This window comes from Sinohyriopsis cumingii, unplaced genomic scaffold (assembly GCF_028554795.1).
Source record: "Sinohyriopsis cumingii isolate HCF-2022 unplaced genomic scaffold, ASM2855479v2 utg002411l, whole genome shotgun sequence".
NCBI lineage: Eukaryota > Metazoa > Mollusca > Bivalvia > Unionida > Unionidae > Sinohyriopsis > Sinohyriopsis cumingii.
The window spans coordinates 6173-31121 of NW_028316201.1; the positions used below are offsets into that span (position 1 = coordinate 6173).

The following is a 24949-nucleotide window of genomic DNA, read 5'->3' on the forward strand; positions in this document are numbered from 1 at the left end:
GGAAATACATTCCTCTATTATCATTGATTAGTTCTTCTTCCTTTAATTTCAGTTGTTCTATATGAGAGTTCGCCTCTTTGAGTTTCTTCGTAGTTTCCACTAAGTCTGACTTTAAGTTTAGGATCTCATTTTCTGTCCGTGTGATAATATCACCCGACTGGTTTTCCAATCTGGAGAATTTTTCTTCAAATTTATCATTCATTATCGCTATCTGCGCAAATATTGTGCTCATTCTATCAGCATCTTCATCAGTTCTTTGTAAGGCGCTATCATTGACCGGAGCTTTCGGACTTTGTGATATACAATCACTGCGAATGGAGTTTATACGCTGGGATGATCTTGTTTCAGAATTATGTTTCAATGCCCATTTAGATATACATGCTTTCATGTCACTGTAATTATTTTCTCCTTCAATGAAATGGAATATAATATAAATATCTTCCGATAACTTATCCTCCACAGGAGCACTATTTGTTCGAGGTAAACGTTCTACTACTCGACCATCAGGACAATCATATCTCTTCCTTTTTGCTAGATCAAAGAGAGCTTGCCTAGAATCCCTGAGACCTTTGACATCAAGTGTTGATTTCAATCTTTTATTGAAGGCACTTCTATTAAGAGTTCCAAATTTGGTTTTGATTTGCATGTATATGCCTTCGTTAATTTCGTCTACATCTGAATCTTGTTCTGCTTGCGATGTCTGTGAAACAAATAGAGCATCATCATTGGTATCATCTTTGGTATCAGCATCAGTGACATTTTCAATGCTTCTCAGATTTCCCTTCGGTTTCCCCATATCATCCATCTCTGATAAGTTTAAATCCGGCCTTGAATTGGTGTTGTCCTCATTTTCATTATCTAACATGTCTCGAGTAACATCAAAACTATTTTGAGACTTTCTCTCAATGTCCACATCATCTATAATATCCTGCTGAGAGAGCATTTTTGTTCTTTTCTAATGAAAATCTCACAAAACATTCAAGTATTTATTTATTTATTTATTTTCTTTTTATTTATTGTAGGTAGCATATTTTCATTTCAGCCATATTGTCAACTTTTATCTAACTTTCTCATGCAATATAGATTCTGAAAGAGCTCACACTCTTTAGATGAACATGAGTTAGCAGTTATCAAGAGAGCCTATCAAATAATATTGATTAGGGACAAGGTCAGATCCAGCATGCAATGTTACATGATCAATCGCATATATTCACATAAAAATTATATTATATATATATATATATATATATATATATATATATATATATATATATATATAGAGAGAGAGAGAGAGAGAGAGAGAGAGAGAGAGAGAGAGAGAGAGATTGATACACACACATTACAGTCTATACTGTCACTAATATACCACGAACTTTCTGAAACATTCATACAACTAGTGGTATGTCAAGAATACAGAGTTCACACTTTACATAGATTTTATTGATATTGTATACAAATACACATACTTGCATTTCCAACAATTTAAGACTACCCAGAAGCAATAAACTCTTTACAGCCCTGTCGAGTCTGTCAGCCATGAAATGTAGTTCTTTACTTTTTGCGAGTAATCGCAATCTCCGTTGCAAATTGAAAAGTTACTTCTTTCATTTTAACTACTACTTTTATTTTTATTGATTAAATAAATATACGACTCTCTAACGATTTAAACCTGAAGAAAGAAAGTAGAGGACTACAAATACAGCGTGGTAAGCTTCTTGAACATTAAAATCGCCGCCTTTCACATTCCGGCTAGCTTAATAAAACGGATGTGAAATATAAAATCACCCGCAAGAGGAAATTCAAACATTTATATTTATTTTCAGTTGATTTAAGTGGGGAGACTTCATAAACGAATTTGTTCAATGCCCATCCCAATGTTTCTTAATAAAAATAAACAAAGCATTAAACATATTATAGAATGTTTCCTCCTCCTAACCCATACGTTTATCACTTAATCTTGCCAGGTTGTTGCAACTTTGTATCATTTATATTTTGAACACTTTATTAAATATTAACGGAGCGTGTATAACTGACAGTTACGAAGACCAGGTTCTTCTAGGTGTGCAAATTCAGTCTTTTTGTATATCTCTCTCACACTACAGACCTTTACGTATTATCTATATCTTATGTATGAGACACAGAGAGAGAGAGAGAGAGAGAGAGAGAGAGAGAGAATTCCGCTGAACTTGTGTAGCATGTTCAAGTGATTAATATTTTTTTTTGTCGTTATTGTATTAAAACGGTAATGAGTAATCAAGGAAAATTCATCAGAGATGTATAGAATATGGACGCGATCGCTTGCTGTTGAAACATAACCTAATTTGTAAACAATGGTTTTAATTGCGTATGTATGCGCCATGGGGGGATTACAATTTGAGAGAACAATATCATTGGTATGACACATTGCTTGATACCACCACTTTAAAAGCCATGCTATTTGTAAAGTATGTGGTGTATAGATATCTATATAATTGTTGTTTGACTCATCTGATACAGATAGACTGAAGTTAAACATAAAAACATTTAACATTGAAGAAATATGGAATATATTTTTTTTAGAAATGAACTTAAGTAGATTGAAGAAAATACAAAAACTTTAAAGAGGAAATTAATGTTTGCAGATTTATAACATTTCCAGAACATATGAAGAAATGGATGAATGGATATAAATATTCGTGCTTCTAAAACCTGTCACTTCTGATTTTCAATAAAGCAATCGAAATGTCATTATAACTTTTTAATCATATTTCAAATGATGCTTATTTGCAGAGTGGAAACCAGAGATATATGGCGAGGAAGAAAATGTGACCAAACTTCAAATGAACGGAAAGCTAAACTTAGAAATAACCTTCTTTGGTTGCACCAGTAAGCTACATGTCACTAATGTACTGAGCTATGACTCAAGGAAGACTCTCACTGAGGGGATAGCTATTAACAGAAGTTACACTGACCGTATAACAGTGATCGAAATGAACAATGGTACTCTCAGTTTTCTCTTATTAAATGTCAATTTTATGGACAGTGGACGCTTTGCGGAGATATGGGAAAACATATTCTTGTCCCACGTAAGTTGTGTTATTATCTTGCATGCAAGGCAGACAAAACAGGGGCGCCCACTGTTTTGAAACTATCATGTGAATACTTTTGATTTATGCACCCCAAACTCATGGGATAAAGATAATCCTATCCTAATGGAAGTCGCTCTCTCTCACCGTTTGCTAGTGGCTGCCTATCCCACTGTTTCGTCGCCACTTAAAGGTAGGTACACATTTTAAATCAAGTACAGTCCTGTTTCAACGGACTAAAACATATTCATTGTATAGAATCAATTATAATTGATCACTCTCACATCCTAATACTTCAGTAGTTTGTACTAAAACTAATTTTGTTTTTAAAGGAAACGTTCAACGCGTATTTTTTCGTTCCTACTGGAGATGAAATGGCCATATAAATATACAAGACCATGGTCCCGTTTACAGATGAATCGACAGAATCTAACAAGTTTAATTGTCCAACGGATGATACCACCCACTGACTTCCGATAAAGACGAATTCATTAGTGGTAACGAACCTGAGGATAATGGATCCTATTACAACTTGCTGATTCGATAATGTTATGTTCTCTGCTCAAATGCGAGTTGATATTCATGATAAAGAAGATATGGAACACTCCTTTGCTGTTGGTCCTTATATACTAGTCAGAGAACGCAGCCTTCATTGAATCTTTCAGCTTACTCCTTTTGTACGCTTGATAGTTTTAAATTGAGATATGACCGAGAACATATTGTGTAATATTCCTAAATGCTCTGAAATATTTACATTCTACATACTGAATTGATCAATTATACACAATGACAGTAGTGCCTATAGCTAGTGTACTGTTTTGTTCCCCACCCATCTCTCTCATTTATAATACATGTTAATTCACTTAATTATACAAATGTATGTTTATTTTGTTTTTCATCGAAATTGCTTGTATTATATTTGCGTTGAAATTTTTGGTCTGTCTTCTATGCAATTCTGACATAACATTTATGTATACTCATCTTTTTGTCATTTTGGTGGCTTTTTAGCAAATGACCTCGATATGTTACTTATTGCTTGGTTAAACAATAATGCAATATGTTTACAAGCAACCCACAAACCAGAGTATCATGATGGTCATTCATTCAATCAGAACGATGAAAGTCATATATTAATAGACAATTTCCTTGCTTGCTGTAATAATCATAAAAAAACATTATTTTCAAAATGTACCTCTCATGCACATTTTTCTGTCAGAAGATTTTGATTAAATTATCATTATTTAAATTGATTAACTTATGTAACATTAATTTAGGTAGCTTCCCTTATAAAAAGTATGAGAGAGAGAGAGAGAGAGAGAGAGAGAGAGAGAGAGAGCTCCATTACATGTTTGTTAAAATCTGTCATATAAGTCATGGAAAAGATTGCTGCGAAATTATCCATAAATAGTCTTATTTATGCCACTGTTAGAAAAGGTGTTTATTTTTTAATTCATTAATTGCTTCGTTTTAGGAAGAATCGTCAAAGGCAAACAAGACAAAAAGACCTCATTGCTTTTTGTTCATGTATCTACAAAAAATACAGAAGAAATCACATAGTTTGCACGAATTTCACAGCAAAAGTGCGTTTGAAAAAAACATCAGTTTGAGCAAAAACGACAATTAAAATTATCCCGTGTTATGTTAATAGTCACAACGTTCTTCTTACACTTTCACAGACTCATGAATATATGCTAAAAATATAAATTTCGAACAATTATATCGTTTCATATCCTTAATTTATTGTTGCACCCAATATCTATAGTTGCATTGTATGCTGAAACATTTTTATTAAATCTCTCTCTCTGTCTCTCTCTGACTCTCTCTCTGTGAAATGTTTATCCTTATTAAAACAAACTCCAGGGATTATACTCTACTGCGAGAAACTAACATTATTTTGAAACTGAAAATATGTGAGACTCCCGTCTAGAGCTAAGACCTCGATTAGAGAATGATTTGATGACGCATGTATGGTCTGTTTCATTATTTCCTTCACAGCATTAAATAATAGAGTGAAGACAGAGAACTACGAGACCTAGCAACATCTCGTTGTATATATATATATACCGGATATTGGATATCGCCATCTACAATTTTGTCATCACTCTTTATACAGCCGAAGTTAACAATTCACTTCTGTTCCTTTTGACACTGTTCCAAAAAATGTCGATTAATAGCAAGCATATGCACGTTCATTATCACCACCGTTTGTTCGTGATCTCTAATTTTAAAAAAGTGTCAGAATTAGATTTTTCATCAGATCTCTGCAGTCTATGATTCTAATGCGGAACTAAAGACGTATTTGAGTTATCTAGAACGCATCATCCGTCATTCTGCCTGCACCACAGGCTGTGAACCACAGATGAATACCTTATAGAATTACGCTTCTTGACTACAATCTAACATGATATAACGTTTCTTGAGATTTTGAATACATTGCTAGAATGTGGAGAACCACAACTTGGTGCAAAATCATGGCTATTCTAATCAAGATATGCGTTTTTCTTATGCTGTTTGGAATATATGATACAACAGGTAAGCAATAAACTGATGTAGCATAATGATTAAAATGTAGTATACGAACTACTATGTAATTCGTAATAAACTGAGAATAAGACTTCACTATATGTTCTAACAAATGTAAAGGTTTAAAACAAAATAATACCTCGGCAGTTCTTTACGATTGACAATGATAACTATGATAACTATAACGCGCGCATTATAGTCTATACTGTATCACTGATATACCACGAACTTTCTTTTAATGAAAAATTCATACAACTAGTGGTATATCAAATATACAGAGTTCATACTATACATGTATTTTATTTATATCATATATAAATACACATACTTGCATTTCCAACAAGTTAAGATTACGTACAGAATGAATGAACTCGTCTCAGCACTGTCGAGTGTGTTCGCCACAAAATGTTGTTAATGATGTAGGGTTTAACGTCATTTTTCAGCACACTATAGGCTATACATAGCGGCCAGTATTAATGGTGGAAGATGAACCCGGGAAAACCCCGGAAAGAACCACCAACCCACGAGAAGCTACTGGAAAGCTTTCTCACATACCCACGCAGACAGAGGTGAGATGGCAGTGATCCGTAACGGAGAGCGCTTTAGACCACTCGGCCACTCGGGGCCCCTGCCACAAAATGTGGTTCTTTCCTTTTTGTGAGTAATTGCAAATTGAAAAGTTACTTCTTTCATTTCAACTTCTACTTTTATTTGTATTGATTAAATAAATATAAGACACTCTAATGATTTAAACCTGAAATATGGTTTAAATGAAGAAAGTAGAGAACTACAAATACAGTATGATAAGCTTCTTGAACATTGAACTCGCAGATATTCACATTCCGGCTAGCTTAATAAAACGGATGTGAAATATAAAATAAGCCGCAAGAGGTATTTCAAGCAGTTATATTATTTTCAGTTGATTTAAGTGGTTATTATGAGTTAATTAATCTACCATGCAGTTGTTTCTGTCACAGAGAGAGAGAGAGAGAGAGAGAGAGAGAGATGTGGTGGTGCGGTTGGGTAGACTTTTTTATAAGCGAATTTGTTCAATGCCCATCCCAATGTTTCTTAAAAATAAACAAAGCAGTAAGCATATTCTACAGTACGTTCCTCCTCCTAACCCATATATTTATCTTATGATCTCGCCAGGCTGTTGCATCGTTGTGTAATTGCTATTGTGAACACTCTAGCAAAATCTCACGGGGCTTGCACACCTAACAGTTACGAAGACCAGGTTCTTCTAGGTGTGCAAATTCAGTTTTCTTTTTCTCTCTCATTCCACAGACCAGTGCCGGATTACCAAATAGGCAGAGTTGTCACCGTCCTATGGTCCCCACGACAACGGATCAAAATAATATTGATACAACGTATTAAGAGATAATTTGCGAGGAGGGCCCCACAGGCAGAGAGAGAGAGAGAGAGAGAGAGAGAATTTCGCTGACCTTGTGTAGCATGTTCAATTCATTATTAATATTTGTTATCGTCATTGTATTACAACGCTAATGATTAATCAAGGGATATTCATCAGAGATGTTTAGAATATAGAAGCAATCGCTAGCTGTTGAAATATAACTTAATTTTGAAACAATGTTTCTAGTTACGTATGTATGAGCCATGGGGGGAATCGCAATTTGATATAACAATAGCATTGGTATAAGAAATTGTTTTATATCACCTCTTTAAAAGCCATGTTTTTTTTATAAAGTATGTGATATATATATATATATATATATATATATATATATATATATATATATATATATATATATATATATATATATATAGATAGATAGATAGATAGATAGACTGAAGTAAAAATGAAAACATTTAATATTGAAGAAGTATGGAATATATATTTTGCTCTGAACTTAAGTAGATTTAAGAAAATAAAAAACTCAAAAGAGGGAATTAATTCTTGTAGAGTCATAACATTTCCAGAACATATGAAGGAATGGATGGATGGATGGATATAAATGTTCGTGCTTCTAAAAGCTATAACTTCTGATTTTCAATAAAGCAATCGAAATGTCAATATCACCTTTTAATCAAATTTCAAATGATGATTTTTGCAGAATGGAGACCTGAGATATATGCTAAGGGAGAAAATGTGACCTTACTTCAAATGAATGGAAAACAAAGATTAGAAATAACGTTCTTTGGCTGCACCAGTAAGCTACATGTCAATAATGTAATTTTCTATGACTCAAGGAGGAATCTCACTGAACAAATATCTATTAACAGAAATTACACTGGCCGTATAACAATGATGAACAATGGTACTCTCAGTTTTCTCTTATTAAATGTCAATTTTATGGACAGTGGAAATTATACAGTCTCTACAGTGGATGGTTCTGTTGAGAAAGGAAAGAAAAGCATTATTGTCCCACGTAAGTTTTCTTATTATCTTGCATGCAAGGTAGCCAGAACAGGGGCGCCATCAGTTTTAAAACTATCTTGTGATTAATTTTGATTGATGCACCAAAGACTCATGGGATAAAGATTATCATGTCCTAATGGAAGTCCCGCTCTCGCTCCGTTTGATCCATGCTGCCTATCCCACTGTTTCATCACCTCTTGAATGGTAAGTACACATTTAAATCAAGTACAGTCCCATTTCAAAGGACTAAAACATATTCATTGCTAAGAAAAGTAAATTGTACCAAAAATCGTTTCTTTAAAGGAAAAGTTCATCGCCTATTTTCACCTGCCTAATGGAGATGAAATGACCATATAAATCTAGAAGACCATGGACTCGTTTACAGCTGAATCGACAGAACCTAACAAGTTTAATGTTCAAACGGATGCTAGTACCCATTGACTTCCGACAAAGCGGATTACAGGAGTGGTAACGAACCTGATGATAATGGATCCTATTACAACTTGCTGATTCGATAATGTTATGTTCTCTGCTCAAATGCAAGTTGATATTCATGATAAAGAAGATATGGAACACTCCTTTGCTGTTGATCCTTATATACTCGTCAGAGAACGCAGCCTTTTCATTGAATCTTTCAGCTTACTCCTTTTGTACGCTTCATAGTTTTAAATTGAGATGTGACAGAGAACAAATTGTGCAATATTCCTAAATGCTCTGAAATATTTACATTCTACATACTAAATTTATCAATTATACACAATGACAGTAGTGGCTATAACTAGTGAAATGTCTTGTTCCCCTACCCATCTCTCTTATTTATAATACATGTTAATTCACTTAATTATACAATCATATGTGTATTTCGTTTTTCATTGAAATTGCTTGTATTATATTTTGCGTTGAAATGTTAGGTCTTTTTTCCTATGCAATTGTGACATACAATTTATGTATACTCATGTTTTTGTCATTGTAGGGGCATTTTAGGAAAGGACCCCAATAAGTTAGGTATTGCTTGGTTAAACAATAATACAAATTGTTTACAAACAACCCTAAACCAGAGTATCATAATGGTCATTCACCCAATCAGAACGATAAGAGACATATAAGATTCAGAATACGACAATGTTAAAGTCAACAGATCTTTGAAATCTTTTACAGGCTGTCACTCTTATTTCTGTTAAAATAAATATTCGTTTTCACATATCAGTTGTTATAATACCTTGAATTTTATGTTTTAGGTACAGTGCTACGTGTACAAGACGGTGCATCATCGTTGATTGTTCAGTTTATGTGTAATAAAACGAATATATCTTCGATTAAAATTGAGATGATCACGCTTACACCTTTTCCTATTACAATCTATGACGTAAAACAAGGAAAATGTTCAGTGTATTCGTTTGTGAGTCGAATAGAGAGCTGTGTATTGAATGAAAACAGTTTTTCTTTAACGTTTGAAGAGGTATCATGGCTTGACGACGGCACGTATGTTGCCTGGGATGACAATGGATTCCTTTTGGATTCAATAGATCTCGTCATTCAAGGTAAATTTGTTTTGCAATTTAAATGAACCACGTATTAACTCTTTGCTCGTAGAATATCACATAGTACAAAATCATCTGATACATTTTCCATGACAATTGTAGTGGTAAAATGTGTAAAGTGTTAATTATTATAAGAGATTAACGACATGATAACAATATTTTAATTTGTTTGTTGGGTATTTCATATTTAGTGAGTAAATATGTAAATAAATAAATAATTAAAGAGATCTATTGTTCAAAGTTAAGAGATAAGAAAGATATTAAATCAGTCTCTTGCAGAGGAAGAAGCTATTTGAAATATTTGAGTACATTCTATAAATTTATTAGTGTCCGGCTCATAACCAATTGGTATATGTAGTATCTAGTTTTAATTTTGTATTCGCGTATATTGGTCTCTTTATCGTTTTATTTGGTTATGTATTTTTCTACAGGTATTTTTTTAGCTATTGAAAGAGATCATTTAATTGTTAAGCAAAAATCAATGAGTTTTGCCTTGGCTTTTTCATAGCATTATGTCCCTTATGTGATGTATACTTGACTGCCTATTAATTAAGTTATTTTAAACAAAGTAGGATCGTTTCAGATGTGTTGCATCTATACTAAGTGCTATGTTATTTAATTTGTACAATAAGAAGTAAGTCTATTTGCAGTATTCTCTTTTATTCTTTAAATTCTCTTATGATTGGCAAATATGCGATGGGTTGGGGTACATTTCTTCACCTTAAAAACAGTTCGATTAAAATTACTTCCACCATCACCCGTTTTCCAAAGAAAAAGTTAAAAACGAACTGTCTTGATTATTACATGCAGTCAAATCTGAATCACGTAAGGATTATAATCCTATGAAAAAATCAAAGGCAAAGGTCATTTAGGTTTTTTTCTTGCAAACTAAATTATTTTAAAATTTGATTTAGAGATTCTTATTTTTTTCAACAACTGAGATGTTACCGGTAAAAAATAAATAACCAAACAAAAAGATAAAGGGAACAATAAGCTTGTGTGAACAACAAATTTTTTTTTTATTTTAACGCTTTTCTGGTTGTGATAAATGTGATAATGACCCGAGTTAGAGTGAATCTTTCAGGAATTCGTTTTTCCCCATCCGTATAATTCTTTAATTTTATTTTCGCTTAGAAGGCACCAGCTCATCAAACCTGGAAACTAAAAAAGAGTATGTCACTGTACCGTCTACGTCAAATGCAAAAGAAAATGGTAATTATTGAAGTTATAAAGAAAATTAGTGTCTTGAATATTTGTTTTTCTAACTGTGCATTGAAAGAAAAGAAAATAACGACTTAAGACAAACAGTTAAACAAATATAGATATAGAAAGAACTCAAAACGGGCAGAATTTAATGCACTTAAAATAACGAAGACTTTCATTGCGTATTTTTCAAACATGATCATTTATGTATTCATTATAATGGTTGATATGTTGTAACCTTTAAGATAAGGTTTATTTTAACGCCTTTCTGGACGTGATAAATGTGATAATGACCCGAGTTAGAGTGAATCTTTCAAGAATTCGTTTTTCCCCATCAGTATAATTCTTTAATTTTATTTTTGCTTTGAAGGCACCAGCTCATCAAACCTGGAAACTAAAAAGGAGTATGTCACTGTTCCGTCTACGTCAAATGCAAAAGAAAATGGTAAGAAAAGAAAACAACGACTTAAGACAAACAGTTAAACAGATATAGATATTGAAAGAACTCAAAACGGGCAAAATTTAATGCACTTAAAATAACGAAGACCTTTATTGCGTATTTTTCAAACATGATCATTTATGTATTCATTATAATGGTTGATATGTTGTAACCTTTTAGATAAGGTTTATTTTAACGCTTTTCTGGACGTGATAAATGTGATAATGACCCGAGTTAGAGTGAATCTTTCAGGAATTCGTTTTTCCCCATCCGTATAATTCTTTAATTTTATTTTCGCTTTGAAGGCACCAGCTCATCAAACCTGGAAACTACAAAAGAGTATGTCACTGTACCGTCTACGTCAAATACAAAAGAAAATGGTAATTATTGAAGTTATAAAGAAAATTAGTGTCTTGAATATTTGTTTTTCTAACTGTGCATTTAAAGAAAAGAAAATAACGACTTAAGACAAACAGTTAATCAAATATAGATATAGAAAGAACTCAAAACGGGCAAAATTTAATGCACTTAAAATAACGAAGACCTTTATTGCGTATTTTTCAAACATGATCATTTATGTATTCATTATAATGGTTGATATGTTGTAACCTTTAAGATAAACTTTTATCTTTTAAATTATCTATATGATCATCCACTGCATTATGATTACCCTGAGCAACTTGATAGCTAAATTTTCAATTTGAGACATGTAAAATTCCCAGTCATAAAGTGTAAAAAAGTGCATTTTTTTCTAATTTCTTGATTGATACTTTTCGTATCTAATATACCAGTTGAATATATATAAAGTGTACATGAAATATAATTGGGTACCTGTCACATTGTATGTTTTGAATTCTGCCCGTCATATTTGGCTACGGATTTATTAACATACATAGTCTTTATAAATAATACAATTGGTCAGTTTTAGACAAACATATTAGTTGATTGATTCAGCCATACAGATGCCTGAGGTGGAAATTTTTTATTATTTTTATTTTACATATTACTTGGAAAAATTCGATAACTTCCCTTAGTAAATCCAATATAGTTAATTTACATTGCATGCATGATAATCACTGCTGTTCCTGCTACACAACGTTGTCCTGCGAATGGGAACCCACAGGATCTTTTGCAGGGAGTATCATTACATTTTGTAGGGGGGTCAATTGGTCACGGCCTGGAGTGTTAGTATAGTAAGCAGTCTGAAATTGAAGCTGTTATTTACTAGCGTTTTGAACTGAAACTTGTGACATATTTTCAGCTTATTTTGCATGATTAACTTGTCGGAATATATATGTATGATTTCCGGGGGTCACATGACCCTCCTTTTCCTATGTTGCAGGCGCCTATGGTCCGGCAATTACTCATTTTATGAAATGAAACATAATTTAAGCATCACCTTCCATATATGATATTGAATGAAAATTGCATGTTATTGATTTCATTTTTACGCAGTCTTATGCATCAAGAATCCAAATTTTAGCCTCAAACGGAAGCAGCTTTCTACATCAGATATCAGGATGCGTTTTCCGTTTCTATAGACATATGCAAAACTTCTTTAGGTAAATCGGAGGTTATTTATTGAGTAATTGTTATCATGTTTTGTGAGTAGACTGGCTGAGAAGTTTTCAAAATTAGTTTTGGGTAGATAGAAGAAATTAATTTTGGTGAGAGGATATGCTATTTTGCTAAGATACGTTTTGTATACTACTGACAGAGATTTTGGTGAAACTATTATTTGCTGGTGTTGGAGGGGCATTGACTGTTCCGTTTTCATTTGCCATTACGTTACTTATAATATGGAGAAGAGGAGGTTTCCAGTTTCGTCTTACAGGACTAGGTGAGTGAATTCATTTTCCCATGCGTTAATAAACTTTGATCAAAATATATAGAGGGAACGATTGATGACAGCTGAATGTAAAGGGGACAACATTAAGTAAAATGAATTAGAAAACACTCATCTGAAATCACCTCAACATAAAGCCTATTTGAATTCATCATCAGACTTAAGCAAACTGGAATAAAGCGCTACTTTGACTTGTGTCTTATATTTCTTGTCAAATGACCTTATAGTCTACATTCATTTCGTCCTGTAGAAGACGTTACCATGGAATATCCGGATACGATCCTGCACAAACTGTGAATACATTACCAAGAAGAGGAATGTTTCGTTTTGCACCTAGACCTTTCGCGCCCATGAACATAATAAATTCGCAGTTTAGAAATGGTATATATAAATATATTGCTTAATAATCTAGAACTTCAGACACTGATAGAGGAGGACTCGCGCAAGTCTAGTGGGGCTTCAGGCAACGTCGACAGTAGGAAATCAGCAATTTAATTGATGTTGTTAATGGACCGGCTGATCAGATCTCATAGAGATATCGTATTAGTCTGCAGGATTGATCTAGTCTTAAATTGCAGGGACACTTTTAAGTACAAAACACATATTCGGAATAGATAGTGACCCATATTTGTTCGCTGGTAAATGACACAATCAATAAGCTAATTTGATAAAACAACGGGCATGAGAAATTCTTCGTTTCAAACATCTGTCTTATTTGCAATAGCTTCGTCACAAGTTGGCATTCGAATAGTCATCAATGTTTATTCAACATATTGCAGGAAAAAGGCAAAGAGAGGAAAAAGTCATATGGTAAGATATATATCTGTGTGTGTTCGTGTGCTTGTGTGTGTTTTTTTCATATTTAAATACCTGTCTACTTAGTATGTATGCATGGAATATTATTAGTCGGCTTGCAAGCTACAACATAGAAAAGATTTTGTGAATAAATGTGGACATAATCAGCAATTAGATGATTTGAATATATTCTTTTCTGTCAATATGTCGTTGTCAATATTGTCAATACCAAACGTTGCTGTAGTTTTATATAGTCCTGTGATATGGAGTATTTATATACTGTTATAGCTTACTATTTTCGTACAGCTATTTACATTTGAAATCAACCACTTCCATTTCCTTTGATGGCGATGAGCTCTGAACGCGATTTAAGGGTTAGCGCAGTTTCTTTCAACACTGTCCAAATACGAGATGTGGATGAAAGGGAATATGAGAAACTGCACAGTAATAGGATCGAACTGAGTGTATATTTCGAACCTACAGGAAAAATATCCTTGTCAATATTGTCAATACCAAACGTCGCTGGAGTTTATATTTTCCTATGATAAAGATTATTTATATACTGTTATAGGCTATTATTATCGTACATCTATTTATATTTGAAATTAACCGCTTCCATTTCTTTTGATGGCGATTAGCTCTGAACGAGATATAAGGATGAGCATAATTTCTTGTGACACTGCCCATAGGGGAGGTGTGGATGAAAGAGAATATGAGGAACTGCATAGCAATAGTATCGACTTGAGTGTATATTTAGAACCTACAGGTAAATATGTCTCTTTATCTTTCTGTATATAAACTAAAATTGCATATAAATTATCTAGAAGATAAAGCTGCAGAGAGGGTGGTTACATATATATGTATATGACCTTGATGGAAGGTCAATTTAAAAAAAACCCACATATGACAGAGTAACAAAATAAACTAACCCAACTAGAGAAACTCTCGGGCATTATATTCTTCGATTTGACTTTATTAGCATTATTTATTTCGTTTCCATATGAAGCTTTATGTTTCAAAAATGGACCTTCCAGTAATTGTTCTGCTCACCCACTCTGCTGCTGGTAAATTTGATTCTCTGGATCATTCGTAGTGTCTTTATGTTTGTTAAACGACTTAACAGGCATTAGACAAATCTTGAAAACAGAATTACGGGAGGTATAACTTTGAAGAGTTTCTAGAACTTGCCGCTCCCCAAATCGATCGCTGTTTTGCAGTCGATGAATACATGTTCACCTTTCCAGGATTTCAACGAAAAGCACACTTATATCAAATTAAAAAAAGCGAAAACCATTACATTTTTAGTCATTTCTGAAACACATTGTTTAGTAAATATTTTTGTACACCTTTCTAGCCTGAGATTTTGTGCCATTTTATATGTATCAAAACATCAATATAATGGCAAATATGGGAATAAGGATACCGACAATTTATCAATAACCAAAAATAAATATTTTTGCATAATAAATTGTATGGCTGATAAGTTTACTGCCATTGGTGCACACTGTTTTCCCACTGGAGCTTATTATTTAAATAGTTACTGGTTTTGCATTATTATTAGTATTTATATCATCAATTTTATAGGTATTGAACCGGAACAGACAGAATACAACAATCCAGGGTAATATATATATATATATATATATATATATATATATATATATATATATATATATATATATATATATATATATATATATATATATATATATATATATATATATATATTTATGGATGGACGCATGGATGGATGGATGGATAGATGGAGGGATTGATCGATGTGTAATAAACTTAGGGTATGCACAGTTTGTGTTTAAGTCCCCGTCTGTGACCTTTATAACTTTGTTAGATTCTAATAAATATTTGTTGCATTGAGGCGTAACTTGGACGTAATTGTTGATAAGAGCAGATTTCATAAAATACATGTTTTTGCCATCATGGATTAAACTTAGGGTATGTATAGTTTGTGTTTAAATCCCCGTCTATAACCTTTATAACGTTGTTAGATTCTAATCTAACGTTGTTAGATTCTAATGAATATTTGTTGCATTGAGGCGTAACTTGGACGTAATTGTTGATAAGAGCAGATTTCATAAAATACATAAAATACATGCTTTTAACATCATGTATTACATTCATAAAAGAGATCCATCCGTCATTCTTATCATATGAGATTATATTTACAGTTATATATATATATATATATATATATATATATATATATATATATATATATATATATATATATATATATATATATATATATATATATATATATATATATATATATATTTATTTATTTATTTATTTATTTATATATATAGTAATTTAAATTAAAAACACCTTTTGTGTTGGATATTTGTATTTCATGGAGTGAAATACTAATATTTCCCTTGGAACAGCTTACTAATAAACATTACAAGTGTAACACAAAACAAAAATATGCAAGTGTAAAATCAAAGTTTCGTGATTTGTGGTCATTAGGTAATCAGGATCGTATTATGTGTAGTATTCAAGCGGTTTAGAACAATTTAGATTTTAACAACTGTCGTCTTGAGGTCTTTGGAAATAGAGGAAACTCGGGCGTGATGCCATGCTCACGCTGGTGCTTCGTTAGCTTGTATGAACGATTGATAGATGGGTGGTTATTTGGGTGGGTTGGTACATGCATATATGCTGTCAAAGAATGATTTACTAGATGAGTGGTGGAACCGTGTTACAAATGAAGGATTTCAGACACGGAAAATTATTTGAGTGACAAGTCTATGTACATAAATTTGCAATTCAGATACAATATAATAAAAAATAAAGGATTCATAATAACTTGAGAAATAATATGTAACACTAACTGAGATTTGTCATTCAGTAGTAGCTTGAATGCTCCCACATATCTGCAGTAAAAATTCTAACTTGATTAGTAGTAAAATTTAAAAAAACTAAAGTGTAGAACGGTCTCTGATTGTAACATAAAAAAGCATTTGTTGCAATAAAGTATAACAAAGGAGCAAGAGGTATAGTTATTCTCGTCATCTTGTTGTATAATGTTCTCACCTAGTCACTGACGTTAAAAATTAACATTCTTATTAGTAAACTATACAGGGTAGGTCTAGCATCTTAAACGTCTGATAATAATAAATGCAGGCCACAAGATGTTTTTCATTAAAAATGCTAGCTTCGGCCTTGTATCCCATTCTTACAAATGATCAAACTGATGGTTGATTATCAAAATATTGCTTTAATTTAATTGAATAATTCCTGTTTAAAATAATGGTGTCGGCTATATGCTTCCACTTTTATTTGCAATGTCTTTATCCCTAAATTATGTCAATATCGACTTCAAAATTAGTTGTATACAATGAACCAGTCGACTCTGAATTTATGTATTTATTATGTTAAGTTGTGTTTAGTTACTGATGCGGTTTCTCTGGCATTAAGCCATACCATCTTCCACATAGGAAGTCATAATTTTAATTACAGTATGGAAACAAGTGATATAATTTGATAATTTGTTACACAAATGCTTTTGTCAACGTTATTCGCCATTTTAAGTAAAAACTCACATTGGTGGGTAATTGCAGTCATTATTGTATAGCGACTGAAAGACAGTGAAGCAAACACATACCTAGAAAGATTTTTCATTTCAGCAACAGCTATGAAACGCTTCGTCCATGTGAAAATCAAGGAAATAATATGTACAGTTCTTTAACACCAGAACACACCACTGAGGTATGAAATATATTCACCACACGGTTGAATTAGTGAAGTAATAATAATATTTTTTGTTGTTATCTTATAAAGTGGTGATAGCAGGAATGTTCATCTTATTGCCATAAGATCAAATGTGATGACTTATTTAGCGATTTATCCATTCACCTCACCATATGTTCCTGTCGACAAAATTTACTTACAGGTACTACATAATACATGAACAGAAGTTGAAAGATGATTACACTTGATGTGGAATATAATTGTAGAACTGTCTTTGTGATATTTTCTGTTTTCATTAATAAAAAATCTGATCTTGGATGAACATCTACATGTTCATAAAAGAAATTCCGTCTTAAAGCACAATTTCATCAGAACCTGTTTCCGTTCTTTCTTTCTTTGTATAAGTTTGAGGTCCTAATATATCTTGACAAAGGAAATGAACTTGGGTATGTTGACGAGCGTTTTTAGAGAGCATATATATTAACATAATTGATACTGAAGCGGGAGTGATATTTAACTGTTCGTAAGAAAACTATGTGGATACGTCTTTGTCATAACAAATAATCTGAATTATAGTTGGGTATATTCGGTTCTGATTTATATAAATGGATCCCTGTGTATTCTGCCAAGAACCCATGATATTGATTTGCTAGAACCTAAAAGTGGACAAATACTCGGACTTATCATTCCCGTAGACTTCGTTTGTGAACTTCTTAAACTAGTTTTTCACTGCAAGAATATATAATTTATTGCAAGTTCATTCATTATGTTATATTTAATACACAATGATAATCCGAATCCTTGTATTGCATCATAACAATATTATTATATTACAATTGACAAGTTGTTGTAGATCCTGTTCTATTCTAACTTCTGATAATAGAAAAATATTTCAATTTAGTTCGTTGAACTGCATCATACTATTATGATTTGCACGTATATTAATTTACACTGCTTAAGTAAACTTACACATCTGGATGTATAATCCAACTTACATCATCTACTTGCAATTTTGTTGGCTAAATTTGATTTGACAACTATCTGAATCAGTCATCAATATTAAATGCATAAATAGATGTCGGTGTGGTAGAATTGATTAACGTCTGTACTATTTTTCAAACATTGGATATTGAATAAACTGGATTACTGCGTCGCTATGCATCTTATAAAAAGTGTATTTTCTTAAAATATTGTAGGAATTGTTACGTGACTATTTTGTTGCATAGATTGGATTTAAAGTCAGCATTTAAACCACTTTCACTTCGATTTTAATTAAAATGCTGCAAATCGTTTTGAATAAAAACCAATTATGTGGACAAATCGTTTGTTTCAATTATATTTCTTGCAAATTTCAGACCTGAACAGACGATGCAGGAAGTATGACTGTACTACCATACATTACACATGGAGAAGGACACTTCTAACCGTTGATATACTTGTTATTCGTCGACGTTAAATTGTCTCTAACTTCTAGAAGCAAATAGGAAGACGATATTTGTTATATATCTCATTACCTATATTATATTGATTTATATTTCATTTATATGGATGGCTTTCAAAAGGTTTTATGTAAATTAGCTAAATACATTTTGAAGTTTAGTACCAATGGCAGTAGCATGGTTTTCTTTCAGATTCGTTTCATGTAACAACAGTGAGCAAAGGTTCTTTGATATCTTTATACTACCGCTTGATTGGTTTGTGTTCAGAGTGTATCGAAGCTTGGTAAGAAAATGTATATAAGTACATAGACCGATAATTGTCACATAAACAGGACATCAGTCTTTAAGCATGAACAAGTTAATACCTTATTTCAAGTTTGTTACATTGGCTATAATACCAGTGTTTTAATACATTTACGGCTTTTGTTATATTACTTTTTGATTCAGCAGATTCTGCTGTGATACTGAACAAACCATTTCCTTTTTCTATATGTGCCTTTTGTGTCGGGGATTCTAAATATGAATTGCAACTACATCTATTGTTCCTTATAGACCTCTAAAAATACTCGAAAAAGTTCGCTTGTACAGTGGAGTAGAATTCTGCAAGCTTGAAGCAATAAACAGAAATGGGCCATCACGCGCACCGAAAATGTGTATGTACAAAATTTACCTCTGAATGCTATACGGAACGACTCAGTGGTACAAAGCCAACTTTCTTGCTGAATATATATCTCTTTGCTTTAGTACAATATGTTGTTTTCTATTTCGTAATTTATTGATTCAGAAGAATACAGTGGACTTTAGTCTTCCAGTATAAGGACGACTCGATCCCAGCAACGATTATGTTGCAAAAGTTGACTGTGAGAATCTTTTGCTCATACCTTTAAACTGTACCAGCAGTTAAAATTTAAAAAAAAATATTTTGACAACACATATAAAAAATATAAACTATGTAAATTCAGATAATGCTTAGGATGGTCCTACTGTTTTATAGTTCTGTTAACTTTCTTAACATATGTTTTAATAGCATTCTGTTTAATTGCATCCAATTATCGCTATCGATGTATATGGAACGTCGTTGGTGGCCATGTACGTATAAGTACGTATAATTATCAATGGTTTAACAGTCTTCAAGGATATAATGTTCTCGTGGTTTAGGATAGATGGTTATATTTTTAAAAAAGATTTTCTAAACACAAACAACACGATAGAAAGCGCTTTGCATTATATAGCACCTGTTTAACTAAAATTAATCTTTATGGCTTTTACAAAATTCAGGCTGTTAAATTCGAATAATATCTTCTGTTTTAAAATGAATATTCTGACATTTATTTTCTATATAATATTCTGATATGCATTTGTTTATTTATATTCCGTTGAAACTATTTTTTGCTCATATTTTTGTTTAGAAAATGCTACTACATGAGTATCAGTAGATTCAGTTATTACAAGTAGATTATGATAGTATTTAAAAAGATGGGAAAAGTATGGCCTTGTTTAAGATTAAAAGAAACATCAGGCAGTCTCTAATGATATCAATAAACTGTTAGATGCACGATAATTAAGGCTAAGAGACTAATTTACCTGTTGCGTTGGTCCTGAGAATAAATCGGAACAGCCTTCCTTGTACATAGATATTACAATTAATCAGCTAGATGCTTCTTAGTCATTGTGCAAGTTAAACCTGGTTAATATAACACATATATATCTAAAACAAATTACATGCGAATGTGGTTCGGATTAGAAAATTCCTTTAATTAAATATATATGCTCGACCCTTATTATATGATTAGGCAAATTATGACTCTCTTTGAGAATCATTTTCTCTCGTTAAGACGTACGTATGGAAGACAATACCGATTCGTTCAATGTACTGGTAATTATTTTTGTTCATCTTGATTAAGTAACGAATATGTGTATTAATAATATTGAAATCTATTTTTCTTCTACCTATAGTCACAGGTACTTCCATGTCAAAACACAGTATCGGGTACTTCTTTGAAGTTTGCCATAGATTCTAAAAACACATTACCAGTTTTATCTAAAACCTTTTGCGTTATGTCCACAACAGTTTAGCAAGTTGTGCAGTGTGTTAGGTCAGGGCTTTTGGTATACCTGTAAACAATCTATTGACAATATCACCGAGATGTTTCCCGTAATACTTCATGCAAACAAGGATTCTCTTGTGAACAACATGAACTAGTATCAGATGTCAACTTCAGTCTACATCTTTCTAAATCAATTGTTATTGCTCATAAACGTCGATTCCGGATATTACTGCTGTGCCGTGTCAAAAGAATTGTTCTATTTGATTTACCCATGCTATTCTTTACAAGTCATTAAATGTGTTGTAATTGGGATCGATCACTGGAGAACAGATAAAAGTCATACACTTCGAGCTTTCTTGCAAAACATATTCATCATAACGTATTACACATGCTTGACCATTAAGACACACACACACACACACACACACACACATATATCAGAAAATTTACATCCTGCATTAACTATATACATATATATATATATATATATATATATATATATATATATATATATATATATATATATATATATATATATATTTTTAAGAAGCTCCGAATATCATACAAAATATGACATGTATAACATATTTGGTACAAATAGTATTTTCTGTGATATTACACCATTGCTAAGAAAATTTACATCCTGCATTAACTACGTTCATGAACCCCTTCAAAACGAACCAACCTACCTACCTATATATATATATATATATATATTATACATACATACCGGCCTTCCTATCTGCCTACCTACGCACCTACCTGCATGCATACAAACATACATACATACATACATACATACATACATACATACATACATACATACATACATACATACATATCTATATTTGAGCAAATTTATAATCTACACTGTAAATATATCGTAGGATTCGACTTTAATCTTGTATTTATAATCCGACCTGAATTCGTCCTTTCCTCAACTAATAAAAAGGATATAACTAGCGATAATTTTATGCCAGTGTGATTCTAACCTAACATGTCTTAACCGAAAGCGCGGCATGCTAACAGATCATACCACACATAACTTGTGACATGCAAAAGAAAAGAACTCGTATACAAATAATACCATGTGATACAAACCTCCTATTTACCAAGCTGAAAGGAATCCATGTTAGAATTATACTCCATACCTTATTAATGTCGAATGTTGCCTGATTTTGGTGTATATAACTCGTTTTCTCATTGTTAAAGATCTCACACGTGGTCGTACACTATTATCATAGTTGGCATCTCATTATATTAATTCTGTCTCAAATATATTAAATTAGAACTCCACCAACAAAAGTCAGAGACCTTTTTCACTTCGGCAATGGAGAATTTGTTTTTAGCATCAGACATTTTACGTCAAGAATTTTTTTTGTGCTTTTCCAGAATTATAAACTTCCATCATGCCCCATTTCTAGAACTAAGCTGTCTTATGCAAGAGACTGTATAATGCAGGCAGACAATCACAGATCAATACAAACCTTGATACAACTATATCTGTACAAACTCAACTCACATCGCGTGAGAAAAAACAATGATAAGGCTCCTGGCGGAAACATCGTACAGAGGCGAGGCCTACGTGACTTATAATTGCGGCTGCATACTTACGCATAACTGCCTCAGTTTTAAACATTATTGTTAATGTACAAGGGGTTCCAGACCTAATTGGTAAAAATGCTATAAACTGAATTGTAAATATTTTGTATACACGTGCATTATTATACACATATATATACTCATTTTGTTGTCATTGCTATTTCTTTCATGTTTAATTATTTTTAGTTAATCAGTCTTTACTTGCCTTATAACATTTTAGTCTGTATATAACATGTTTCATATTTTCCACAACATCAGACCAATAATAAAAGTCGCAAAAATACAGAAAGGGATAATGATTTTAAACTTGTCTGACTGATTTTGCCTGAATTTAACAATATGTTGAAACATATATATAAACTTAAAGGTAAAAAGCTTAAACGGAAGATGGCGCACATTATCGCTAGTATACTGTTGAGGTGCTCAGAACTAGCTATAATTATAATTTAAATTCTTATCATTTCCCCTCTGTTGGTTATTGAAATACGGTGTAACACTTATAGATTATGCTAAAACTGTGGTATTAAATCAAGAAAATTTCAAACTCTAAAATATTGTACAACTCTAAGTTATCTTATGCAATGGTTGGCTGTCGGTGTAACCGCCAGTAAACGGTCATAAAAAGTTGAACAATCTTCATAACATGAAGTTTTCATCTAAACTATAATTGCTCTTTTTGTTATCCTTTCTGGCAGACGTATGTAATAAAACCTTTATAGAATATTATAGAAAATCTGTCCTCTTGAATGTTTTATCCAAGATCATTTCTCGCTATCGTTCATCCAGAACACGGGATCATTTGACCGAGAGGAGAAAAATATATACGACTGAGGATGGTCGGCCCTTCTCAGCCCTGCATTGTCATTGTTAAATAAAAAGTCAAATGGAGATTAATGCGCACATAAAACTGTCAAATGCAAAACAATGTATACTGTCCTTTGTTGTATTTCATTTTTCTTTTGAGTGTTTATTCGAATGATAATAACGCATGTTGGTAATTTGCCATGTGTAGAACGGTGTCACGGAAATGCGGATACATGTGTAACAATATTGAAGTATGTTTATAAGTTTCTTCTTAAATATTAATGTTTAAAGATTACTCTGATTATAGGCAACACTTCCTTCAGATTCCAAACCGTCTGTGTCCAAATTGAAGCTTTGATCTGTGAATTCTACTAAAATATATTAGTATTATGGGCAAAAGTAAAGAGTTTTCACAAAGTCGAGAACATAAGTAAACAATAAGTGGATGCCTTTTTTCAAACGATTATGTGTTATGTAGTTTATCAGTGTTTGTCGTGATGTAAAAGTCATTTGTCAAATCATGCAGCAAATATTTTATCAGGTGCTTTATGTAAATTGTGAGATTCGGCAATTGACAATTCAAGCTACGATACATAAACGAAAACGACTTTCAAATTGTATAATTGCAATTCGTTATAATGTTACTAATTACTTTAATTTGTAAAATGTTACTAATTACTTTAATTTGTAAAATGTTTGAACCGTAACCCAGTTTTTTAATGACTGCCGAAGGCTTGTGGTACGTGTGCGCTAATTATAGAATTGGATTCTCTAGGAATACCGGCTGCAACTTAAGCAAGTAATTCTATCAATGGTAGATGAGGTAAAGGTCTGAATATTCAACAGCATAATATTAACCTTTGAATGAGCAAATATATCTTGAGTATATGTTCAATAGCAAAACAAAGGGTATGGTGTAGTATTGGACTTAAAAATCACTCAGTGGTTTCATACTGTATTGGACTGGTACAACTCGATATGGCAAATGTATTATTGTCCAGAATGGTGAGATATGAAAGATGGATATGAACACTGAAACAAACAAGCGGTTTCGCTCCAGTTTTAAATAGATGATACTGTTATTAAGTCAAATACAAGGTTTATTGTATGTTTCGAACGTGTTATAAATTGTTTCGAATTCATAGAATATTTTGATAAAGATATCTCTATCTCGCTGACATAGGTACCCAAGTTCTAATTTTTGCAACTTCATAAAAAGTCAAGGCAGGCACATTATTGTAAGCAAACAGTTGTAATGCACCCTGCTCAGCTTTATCTTACTATGCATATTGAATATTTCTTCTTCATCGTCTGCCTTTATTTTTATACGGTAGGTCTCAATGACTGGTATATTAATTTCTGGCGTATTCTTAATCATGGCGATTAGCTTCTTGGTTAACGATAGCAATATCCGTTGTTATAAACTACACATACTGTCCTTTTCGCTAACTATATCTATTTGCTTCTTCATTAATGACCAAAATCTTCACTAATCATAGCCAAAATCGTCTTCTTCATTCGAATATTTGCGATGATCGCATTGATATTTACGCGAT

At 32.4% G+C, this 24949-nt stretch overlaps 1 protein-coding gene across 7 annotated transcripts; it reads left to right on the forward strand.

Annotated features, from left to right (window-relative positions):
* The first annotated feature begins 2768 nt into the window (after positions 1–2768).
* On the forward strand, positions 2769–21337 carry LOC149770757 (uncharacterized). 7 transcript variants are annotated; one of them, XM_089949150.1, is made up of 12 exons: positions 2769–3258; positions 7664–7978; positions 9207–9509; positions 10644–10721; positions 11083–11157; positions 11457–11531; positions 12869–12991; positions 13777–13807; positions 14431–14558; positions 15377–15413; positions 17437–17518; positions 18856–21337. In XM_089949150.1, the coding sequence occupies exons 1-12, from the start codon at positions 3192–3194 to the stop codon at positions 18859–18861; spliced, it is 1320 nt and encodes a 439-aa protein (XP_089805276.1). In that variant the 5' UTR covers positions 2769–3191; the 3' UTR covers positions 18862–21337. The 7 variants fall into 7 exon arrangements, with proteins under 7 accessions (XP_089805276.1, XP_089805278.1, XP_089805275.1 ...); XM_089949152.1 differs by having other exon boundaries at positions 2769–3065; XM_089949149.1 differs by lacking the exon at positions 2769–3258 and adding an exon at positions 5089–5597.
* Positions 21338–24949: the final 3612 nt, after the last annotated feature.